The sequence below is a fragment of the Lemur catta genome, chromosome 7 (assembly GCF_020740605.2).
Source record: "Lemur catta isolate mLemCat1 chromosome 7, mLemCat1.pri, whole genome shotgun sequence".
Taxonomy (NCBI): Eukaryota; Metazoa; Chordata; class Mammalia; order Primates; family Lemuridae; genus Lemur; species Lemur catta.
This window is the reverse complement of record NC_059134.1, coordinates 95,406,131-95,417,674: the sequence shown is the minus strand read 5'-3', so window position 1 is coordinate 95,417,674 and position 11,544 is coordinate 95,406,131. Positions and strand designations below refer to the sequence as shown.

Genomic DNA, 11,544 nt, shown 5'->3' with positions numbered 1-11,544 from the left:
ACTGACGTTCTATTTTGGAGCATTCTCAGTGCCTAAACAGCATTATAAATCAACCCCTGTCCTACTGATCTTTACTTCTCTTTTCAGTGTCTATTTACTCCTCTCTCACTACCTAGATCACCCCAAGAGTTTTTAAGAAAAATGACCTGCTGTTAATCTACTGGTTGGTGGTAGCCGTGAGTTAGTTCAGTTCACTTCAAAATTAATTGCTGAAAATCAGGATAGTGTATGTGAGTGTGATAGGAATTGTACTATAGGTAAAGAGGAAATGAAGGGAATTACAGCTTCTCAAAAAGCAGACAATTTGAGTCACACCAAAAAATAATGTCCTAAATAATTTTATAGTTATTTAATATAGTTCAAAGTCCGTTTTCTTGATACCTAATGAGAGATTCATGAAGACAGACTATCCTTAAGGCACGAGGTATTGAAGTTATGACAGTGGATTGCAACAGTATTGAGTGAAACATTTCAGAAGAGTTTACATGTTTGGTGCCACACAGATCATATTATAAAGATACCACAACTGCTACAAATTCAAAGGACTGAATCTACGCCAATTTATTTATTTAGAGTTTACTGTCACCACCAGAAAGTTTCTTGAGAGGCAGAACCCTTTCCCTGTTCTTCACCGCTGATGTATGAGCCAAGAAGTAACATATTTTACATAAGGAGTTAATAAATGTATGAATGATTGCTGCGAATTTAACTATTCTTGATACCCACTAAGACTTAGAGATAGAAACTTTTACTTGTAGGAGCAAAACAAAATCATCTGAAGAAAATGGAGTTGTTAAAGGAAGTTCTAGTGTGATCTTTAGAAGAGGAACTCACTGGACACTTGCTACATATTCATTGTGGGTAAACCACTGTTGAAGGTACGATCGTGAAGATGTGCTCCATGACATCGTGGGTGTGTTCATAGTCCTGTTCACAATTTCATTACAGGTGCTGTTCTACTGAGATCTCAGCTCTGATACAAGCCTTACAGAAGAGTACATGAGAGACAGTAACAATATGACAGAATTTGTCCTCCTGGGCCTCACTCAGGATCCTGATGGGCAAAAAGCATTATTTGTCATGTTTTTATTCATATACATTGTGACGATGGTGGGCAACCTGCTCATTGTGGTGACTGTTACCAGCAGCCCCTCCTTGGGCTCTCCAATGTACTTCTTCCTGGCCTCTCTGTCACTCATGGATGCTGCTTATTCTACTAACATTACACCCAAATTGCTTGTAGACCTACTCTGTGATAAAAGGATTATTTCCTTCCCAGCATGCATGGGTCAGCTCTTTATAGGACACTTGCTTGGTGGAGCTGAGGTCTTCCTTCTGGTGGCAATGGCCTATGATCCCTACGTGGCCATCTGTAAACCTCTGCACTACTTGACCATCATGAATCGAAGGGTTTTCATCCTTTTGTTGGTGGTGGCCTGGGTTGGAGGTTTTGTGCACTCTGTGGTCCAAATTGTCTCTGTGTACAGTCTCCCCTTCTGTAGCCCCAATGTCATCAACCACTTTGCCTGTGACATGTACCCGTTATTGGAACTTGCATGCACTGACACCTACTTTATAGGTCTCACTGTGGTTGCGAATGGTGGAGCCATCTGCATGGTTGTCTTTATCCTTCTACTCATCTCCTATGGAGTCATTCTAAGATCCCTTAAAAGTTACAGTCAGGAAGGGAGGCGTAAAGCCCTGTCCACCTGCAGCTCCCACATCACAGTGGTTTTTCTCTTTTTTGTTCCCTGTATTTTCATGTATGCTAGACCTGTCTCCAACTTTCCTATTGATAAACTCATAACTGTATTTTATACAGTTATCACTCCCATGTTGAATCCTTTAATATATACCTTGAGAAATTCAGAGATGAAAAATGCAATGGAAAAGTTTTGGTGTAAAAAGTTAACTATAGATGGAATACAAATGCCTTCCACACTGAACATGTTTATTACCAGTTCTAAGCAATAAACAGACAGTAAATTCTAACAATGGGTTATGCAGTCAATTCAATGGATTCACTTGGAATGCTTCTCTTTATTTACGCAACGTCATCAGAAAAGCAAAATAAATTATCTTTTGCGATTAGTATCAAATGGAAAAATTCTGCAGGATAAATAAAAGGCACAAGTATCCTAGTATAAGTACAAATAAAACTAAGCTCACCTTGTATCTTTATTTTTCCTAGTTTATATTTAAATGGGACCTAGAGGAAAGTGGTTTATTCTTTTCAAAGGGTAACAATAAGCTGTTTTTGAAAATATGCTATCACTCACATTCATGAGAAAACAATTTAACTAATGCTTAGAACAAATTTCTAGGCCCAAAACAGTGAATTTTAAGTTTTAATGTTCATTATTCTACCAGCAAAGCAGCTTTTCTGTTGCAGTTCCATACATTTTGTCTCAAGATTACTTCTGTTTCAGTAGGTCAGTGTCTATCCATTTCTAGTTCAGGACATTTGGTTGACAGATAATATTGTGTTTAGAGAAACTATCAATGGACAATTTTGTTGGTTGGAATGTGGATGGTGAAGAAAACATATTCTAGTTCTTAACTACAATATAGATACTTCACTTTGGTTCATTTTTGTGAATTTTCTCACTAGCTTATCATGTACAATTTTTGCCATTGTTTGGTAAAGCTTCTCATTTTGCCTTCATGATGCTGAAGATATCAGTAAAGATATGTCTTAGTTTGCATAAGCAATGTGTTTCCCTAAATGTTAATTTCAATTTAAATACTTACACATTTAAAAATGATTTGTTGTGGTATAAATAATCATTCTTTCAATTTAAAAAAAAAGTTTTTATCAAATAGCACCATCTTGGAATATTAGAAACCAGGAAGATTACAAAACTGCTTTTATTCCAATATGAAACATTATATATGCTTTGGAAAAATTTACATTTTTAACGGGTAAATTTTAGTATGTATATTTAAGGAATACACATGATATTATGGGATACACATAAACAGTAAAAAAGGTTACCACGGTGAAGCAAATGAACATATCTATCTTCTTACATAGTTACCCATTCTTTTTGTTTTTGTGAAAAGAGCAGCTAAAATATACTCCTTTGGTATAAATTCCAAATATAGTACAATTTTGTTACCTATAGTCCTCATGGTCTACATTTTCAGAGGATACAAAGTAGCAGAAGAAGACACGAGGATCAATGAATCTAGACATCAAAAATACAAATCTACTTTACTAAATGAAAACATATTTTAAAACCCTTATTATTTTAACTGGAGCTGGGGTGCACATGGGGCCAGCTCTGCTTGCCCACACATCTCTAGGCAGGGCTCCGCCCAGCTTCCACATACACACCCAACTTTCCACCTTCCCTCTGCTCCCCAGAGCTGGATACAGACTTGCACTCAGACTCTCACATGGGGGTTTTGTGGCAGCATCAGACTAGGCCTGTTGTTGCCCATAAGCAGAAAACACTAGTAGTTCTCTGAATTCAGCTGAAAGGGACATAGGGAATGATGCCTTATGCATATATTAGCTGTTCCTCTTGGAGTCATAATTTAATCCACAGTGAATTTGATCACATAAGATAGTTCTACAGAATTAAAATATATTTGTGCATCTTTTAACACTTACCAATAAAAGAGGCATAGTGCTTAGATCTGCTCTCAAATCTCAGATATAATACATAGGAAACGTTCATGTCTTGGATACAATCTATTTATTACATAAGTTAAAAACTGTCAACTTTTAGTGGATAAAGATCTTGAGCTGGTTCAGATAGGTACTTATATGACTTTTCATCTAAGGCCCTTATCACGCAGGAGATCCAATATTTCAATAAACACATGAGATATAGATGTGCAAAGGAGCCAATGACATCCATAGTTAAGGAAATAACAGCGGAAGTTCTTAGGTGCTGTCCCTGTATGGGAAAAGAGCAGTTTCTTTCTTGTAGAAACAGCTACTAAATTGAAATTAGACTAAAATAAAGGATTGAGTTAATTGTCGAAAGATCACTGTGGCTACATCTGACACAGATGTAGACCTTCATCAATAGCTTCTACCTCAACCTAAAACTGCAGAACTAAGATGACCTATCTCTCCAAGATTTAAAATATCAACTAAGATCTAGGGCTCTCTTTGTGATTCAAGGCTTCTTGGGTAGAGACTTTCTAATAGAGTAAAACCCTCCTTTGCTGGGGACAGGGTTGGGGGAGGGAATTTTGGCTGGTTTAAACCTCATTCTGGTTTAAATATGACTTGCCTTACCTAAATATTTCATAATGTGAAACTCATAATTTATTATTCAATTTACTTTAGAATTTTTCTTTTCACATTACAGGCTTTTCACATTCCTTGGCATTCAGCTATTTTTTCTTGGGAAGACACAAATATTTTTCCTCTAGGGATTGTTCTAAGGAAGAAAACTGTTCAGAGAGATGACTTCACCTGAATTTGTTCCAAATATTCTAATTAGCTCATGTGTAATGACCTTACAGTCTCTTTCATTTAAAAGATTGGTGATTTGAAAAGTCATAAACTGTGTCTGCACATATAAATGGAAGAATTATTTCCATGATAAAATAACCCAGAGATTTCTGAAAATTCAGTTTTTATACAAAGCTGGAGTAGGTGTTCAGTTCCCGTTGCTGTGAGGTTTTCTTGTTATATCCTTCATTACTTGTATAAATTTATGGAAGTTTTAGGATTCTTGGGATGATATTGGAAAGATAGGAGGAGATACTTTTAATTAGTAAAGCAGTGGTCTTAGAGGTATGCTATTTGAAGGACTGAAAAACTAAAGATTTTTTCTTCTATTTGTGAGAAAATTCTCTTACTGGCTTTTCCAAGAAGTTAGATCCCAGCATTTGCCTTGTTAGGTACAGAAGTTAATAGCTAGGCACATGAATGTTATCATAAATGCTCAAAGTGTTTTTTGTTTGTTTCATCATAATTGAGAAGAGAAAAATTCAGTAACCAATTTTAGTGTTGATAAATTTGTTGTTTATTTGTGACACCAAATAATGGGTTGGATATGTTAGTTTCCACTAATTAGGTCAATTGGGTCAATTTTTACATAGTCATGCAAACATAGCATCTCTGTTTTTCTATTAATGAATTTCCTCATCAAGTGAGAATATTCAACTACCTTTGTAAGCAAATATTGCCATTATGTTTAAGTAACTTGTCTTTATATTTTAGGCATGTGCTTTGGATACTTCTATATCTCTCTGAAAGAATGACAAAATGGGAAGTCTGTGTGGAAATATAGAAACTGTAGCCACTTGGATCTATTTCTAGATTCACTGATCATCCACATATCACCATGTGTTCCATGATCACAAATGGATGCACAAGGCATCTACAATTACACCCAGTGAAAGAAGCATTGATTCTTCCAGACCAAGGACAAGACCATAGATGTGAGTTCTTGAAACAACTGGCACTGAATATTCATTGAAAATTCCTGTGATACATTGAAATATACCTAATGTCTCAAATATCATATGTTTTCATTGGAGAAATCTGAATTGGAAAAATTAAACTAGCAAAACACAGAAAATAATCAGAATATACAAATTGTATTTCTTTTAATATGTGGCCAGATAGGTGCTTACTTTCCATTTTGCCGAATACAGAGAGAAATACATTGCATGTTGCGTGTATAAAAATTAACCAATGGATTATAATCTCAGTTTTGGAGATATGATATTTTACATGATGTTTTAACAAAGCTGTAGAATTATTTTAGATATATTTGAATTAGAGAATTTAAAATTGCATATTATACCAAACATGTTAGATTGTGAAGGAACAAATTCCTATTATGTTCTGGAAGCACGATAGGGTTTTTATGCATGAAACTAAAAATTATCCCAACATATATGTTAGTATATGTGCATGTATGAAGAAACCCTTGATCAGGGAAGTACCTTGTCTACTGTCATTTAGAATGATGTACAAGACTGTAATTTTAAAATACTACACAGAGTATTTTTTCTAACATTAGAATTTATCTTTTAAAATGTCATGTTCTTAAGAAACTATGTTAAATTATTTTTCCTCTAGGGAAGTGATAACTTATTGTTTTAAGTTGAAAGTCTAGTAATACTATCTTTTAGTTTCTAAAGTATTAAATCTTTGATGACTTAAACTTCAGAGGATAGTTTATGTACCCTACTTTTACAAGTAAATATTAATAGTTAAATTTTCCAATAGAAGGTTTAGCCTGGTGAAATCTGTCATTGCTGATTAAAGAGAGGAAAGGGACTAAACCTTGCAGAAAGTGAGGTGTGGATAAAAATAGATAATTGGATACAGATTACTTCATACACTTATATTTTTTGACAGTTATGCCTTATCAGTCTATGGCTTCAAAATTGACAGAAATCCTGACTTACATAAATGAGACTTGTACCGTGTTCATCACAGCTGGTTTCTAGGAAGAGCTCAAACTCTTCATACACATGACACCTCCCTGCCAAATTCCTGTAAAAGGAATCATCTTGTTTATGTGGAAGGTTTATTAATTCTGTAATTTTCCTCAGTGGTGAATAATCAGAAATTTGGGGTTTATATCAATACTTGTCCCATTCTTCTCTGATCTTTAACTTTATTCTTAACCATCAGATCTACAAAATTTAGGAAATCAATGATTTCTTCTTTTGGAATTTTTAAAAGTTTTCTTTACTAGGATCTGGTCTGTGTTTATTTGTTACGGCTGCCCCACGAAGCCTCCTGTGTATCCCCAGGGACCCTCAAGAGCTTGGGCTCCCAGTACTTCCTCCCTGAAAGAAATCTTTCTTAAGAAGATTTTGAAAGAACATTAGTCTCAATTAATTAACACATTGATATTCTTATTACTTGTGAACATTCATGTATTAACTATAATTTCTCTGTTTCCTGATTTGATCCTTCATTGCTTTCATTTTCTGCTATCCAGCTTTCCCTCTGGTGAAGGGTCCAACTTTTGCCCTATTATTCTGCGTGCTTCTCATCAAAATCCATCCCAGCCAGCACAGGTAAAATGACTACACTCCAATAACTGGATAGGTAATTCCTAAGGTATATTATTTCATTTTATACCCAGAAAGAAATTAATGAATTATGGGTGAACTTTTCATTTTATCTTCAACTATGCCTATAATTCCTTTCGGGGTCACCAAGATCCAGATGATTTTTTCTGTTCCAATGTTCACAGTGAAGCATTCAAGAACACTAACAATAGTTGTCATTTATTGAGCCTTTACTAGGGACCAGGAACTGTGCTAGGCACTTTACTTTGTTGCAATACAAAAATAATCCTTAGATGTAAGCAATATGAGTATCCTCATTATAAAAACATGACACTGAAGCACAGAGAGGTTTATTAAGTGACTCAGAGTCACATAGTAAGTGGCGAGGGGCTTTAGAGTCCAGATTATATACTACTGTGCTGTGCTCCCTTTGCAAGGATGTCTTGGATCTTAAACAGGTATACACCCTGTTGTGAAATGTATACTCATTATTTTCTCACTGTAATGATCAAATCCCATTTGACACTGGCTCACATTTTTCAAGGAACAGTGATAATCTGGGATACTGTTATTTAATTATAAAAAATTGGAAAAATGAAACAAAATTTCAGCAGAGTAGAATGAATTAGGCTGCATTCATACTATAGACAGTTCCAATGGAAAGGGTTCTAACACTATTTGGTTAAATTCCTTATTGTACAGTGAGCAAACTAAGACAGATTTGTGATTACATTTAGAACATTTAGAAAATGACTGAAACCCATGTCTTAATACATTGAGCTTAGAATTATCATTGAGTTCCTTATTTTTAGAATCTGGACACTGAAGTTCTATTTTTGAGCATTCTCAGTGCCTAAACAGCATTACAAATAAACCCCTGTCCCACTGATCCTTACCTCTCTTTTCAGTGTCTATTTTCTCCTCCCTCACTACCTAGCTCACTCTGAGAGTTTTTTAAAGACTACCAGCTGTTAATTTGGTGGTTGGTGATAGCCATGAGTTAGTTCACTTCAGTTCAAAATTAATTGCTGAATATCAGGATAGTATATATCAGTGTGATAGGAATTGTACTATAGGTAAAGAGTAAATGAAGAGAATTACAGCTTCTGAAAAAGAAGACAATTTAAGCAAGACAAAAAAATAATGTACTACATAATTTTGTAGTTATTTCATACAGTTGAAAGATCAGTCCCTTAATATTTATTCAGAGATGCATGAAGACAGAATATTCTTTAAGCCATGAAGTTTCGAAGGTATGACAGTGGATTACCATAGTATTGAGTGAGAAATGCCAGAAGAGGTTCATATGACCCTTTCACCTGTAGGCCCCAAGAAAAATCATCTGAGGTGAAATGGCATTGTTAAAGGAAGGTCCAGCATGATCTTTAAAAGAGAAACTGAATAGATACTTAGTAAACATGTATTCTGTGTAAACCACTGTTGAAGGTATGATGGTGAAGATGTGCTCCATAACATCGTGGGTGTCATAGTTCTGTTCACCATTTCATTACAGGTGCTGGTCTCCTGAGCTCTCAGCTCTGATACAAGCCTGACATAAGACTATATGGGAGGGAGTAATAATGTGACAGAGTTTGTCCTCCTGGGCCTCACTCAGGATCCTGATGGACAAAAAGCATTATTTGTCATGTTTTTACTGACATACATTGTGACGATGGTGGGCAACCTGCTCATCGTGGTGACTGTTACCAGCAGCCCCTCCTTGGGCTCCCCAATGTACTTCTTCCTGGCCTCCCTGTCACACATGGATGCTGCCTATTCCACTATCATTTCACCCAAATTGCTTGCAGACCTACTCTGTAATAAAAGAACGATTTCCTTTTCAGCATGCATGGGCCAGCTCTTTATAGAACACTTGTTTGGTGGATCTGAGATTTTCCTCCTGGTGGCAATGGCCTATGATCGCTACGTGGCCATATGTAAACCTCTGCACTATTTGATCATTATGAATCGACGAGTTTGCGTCCTTCTGTTGGCGGTGGCCTGGGTTGGAGGTTTTGTGCACTCTGGGGTTCAAATCGTCTCTGTGTACAGTCTCCCCTTCTGTGGACCCAATGTCATTGACCACTTCACCTGTGACATGTACCCGTTATTGGAACTTGCGTGCACTGACACCTACTTTTTAGGTCTGACTGTGGTTGCCAATGGGGGAGTCATGTGCATAGTCGTCTTTGTCCTTCTACTCATCTCCTATGGAGTCATTCTAAGCTCCCTTAAAAGTTACAGTCAGGAAGGGAGGCGTAAAGCCCTGTCTACCTGCAGCTCCCACATCATCGTGATTGTCCTCTTTTTTGTTCCCTGTATTTTCATGTATGTTAGACCTGTCTCCAACTTTCCCATTGACAAATACTTAACTGTTTTTTATACAGTTGTCACTGCCATGTTGAATCCTTTAATATACACCTTGAGAAATTCAGACATTAAAAATGCTATGAAAAAACTCTGATATAAAAAGTTAACTATAGATGGAATAAGAATCTCTTCCCACTGAACATGTTTATTACCAGTTCTAAGCAACAAACAGTAAATTCTAACCATGGATTTTGTAGTCAATTCAATGGATTCTCTAGAAATGCTTCTCTTTATTTACACAAAGTCAATAGAAAAGTGGAGTAAATTAAATTTTGATATTAGAATCAATCAAATAGAAAATTTCTGTAGGATGAATAAAAGGCACAGGTATCCTAGTATAAGTAAAAATAAAACTAAACTGACTAAGTTTATACTGAAATGGGACTTAGAACAATGTAGTTTATTTTTTTCAAAGGAGAAACAAGCTGTTTTTCAAAATTTACTATCACTCTCATTTAAGAAAAAGCAATTTGGCTAACATATAGAACAAGTTTCTAGGGCCAAAACAGTGGATTTTAAGTTTTAATGTTCATTATTCTATCAGCAAAGCAGCTTTCTGTAGCAGTTCCATACATTTTGCCTTAAGAAAACTTCTGATCCAGTAGGTCAGTGTCTATCCATTTCTAGTTCAGGACGTTTGGTTGAAAGATAATATTTTGTTCAGAGAAACTATCAGTGGACAATTTTGTTGCCTGGAATGTGGACGGTGAAGAAAACATATTCTAGTTCTTAATTACAATATAGATACTTCACTTTGGTTCATTTTTGTGAATTTTCTCACTAACTATCAACTGCATTTTTGCCATTCTTCAGTAAAGCTTCTTATTTTGTCTTCATGATGCTGAAGATATTGGTAAAGACATGTATTAAACATGCATAAGCAATGTGTTTCCCTAAATATTAATTTCAATTTAAATATTTACACACTTAAAAATGATTTGTTGCAGTATAAATAACTGCTTTTTCAATTTTATAATAAAAAAGTTTTTATCAAACAGCAGCCATCTTGGAATATCAGAAACCAGGAAGAATATACAATTGCTTTCATTGCAACATGGAACATTATCTATGCTTTGTAAAAATTTACAGTTTTAACAAATAAATTTTATTATGTATATTTAAGGCATACAACATGGTGTTATGGGATACACATAAACAGTAAAAGGTTACTACAGTGAAACAAATGAACATATCTATCACCTTACATAGTTACCCAATTTTTTGTTTTTGTGAAAAGAGCAGTTAAAATATACTCCTTTAGCATAGATTCCAAATATAGTACAATTTTGTTATGTACACTCCTCATGTTCTGCATTAGTCAGAGGATACAAAGCAGCTGAAGAAGACATCAGGATCAAAGAATCTAGAGATCTAAAGTACAAATTTACCTTACTAAATGAAAACACATTTTAAAACTGTTATTATTTTAACTGGAGCTGGGTTCACATGGGGCCGGCTCACCTTGCCCCACATCTCTAGCCAGGGCTCTGCCTTGCTTCTGAACTCACACCCAACTTCCCTCACTTTCCCTCTGCTTCCCAGAGCTGGACACAGACTTGCACTCAGACCCTCATGTGGGGGTTTTGTGGCAGCATCAGACCAAGGCCTGCTGTTGCTCACGGGGCCAGGACCAGGAAACAACTGCATTCTTGAAAAGAGAAGGCAAAGGTTTGAGGGCTGATGAAAACCACCTATCTAAAATGGAACCAGTAAAACTATCCTTAATGGGGCATAGGTGGGCAAGTAATAAAATAATTATTTTAAAAAATATTTAAAAATAATAAAATAAAGGCCGGGCGTGGTGGCTCACGCCTGTAATCCTAGCACTCTGGGAGGCCGAGGCGGGTGGATCGCTCGAGGTCAGGAGTTCGAGACCAGCCTGAGCGAGACCCTGTCTCTACTAAAAATAGAAAGAAATTATCTGGCCAACTAAAAATATATATAGAAAAAAAATTAGCCGGGCGTGGTGGCGCATGCCTGTAGTCCCAGCTACTCGGGAGGCTGAGGCAGTAGGATCACTTAAGCCCAGGAGTTTGAGGTTGCTGTGAGCTAGGCTGATGCCACGGCACTCACTCTAGCCAGGGCAACAAAGTGACACTCTGTCTCAAAAAAAATAATAATAATAAAAATAAAAATAATAATAATAATAATAAAATAAGATAATAGAGTTATTTT

General features: G+C 35.9%; 2 protein-coding genes across 2 annotated transcripts; both read left to right on the top strand.

Moving 5' to 3' along the window:
• Positions 1–999: 999 nt before the first annotated feature.
• On the top strand, positions 1,000–1,974 carry LOC123642108 (olfactory receptor 4A5-like). Its single transcript, XM_045557021.1, has one exon. It carries the CDS (start codon positions 1,000–1,002, stop codon positions 1,972–1,974), a length of 975 nt encoding a protein of 324 aa, XP_045412977.1.
• Positions 1,975–8,563: 6,589 nt separating this feature from the next.
• LOC123641807 (olfactory receptor 4A5-like) lies at positions 8,564–9,463 on the top strand. Its single transcript, XM_045556742.1, has one exon. The coding sequence runs from the start codon at positions 8,564–8,566 to the stop codon at positions 9,461–9,463; it is 900 nt and encodes a 299-aa protein (XP_045412698.1).
• The last annotated feature ends 2,081 nt before the right edge of the window (positions 9,464–11,544 follow it).

What these genes read in the sequence shown, in the direction of transcription:
- LOC123642108 (XM_045557021.1), top strand. Translation starts at nt 1,000, where the DNA reads ATGAGAGACAGTAACAATATGACAGAATTTGTCCTCCTGGGCCTCACT.
- LOC123641807 (XM_045556742.1), top strand. Translation starts at nt 8,564, where the DNA reads ATGGGAGGGAGTAATAATGTGACAGAGTTTGTCCTCCTGGGCCTCACT.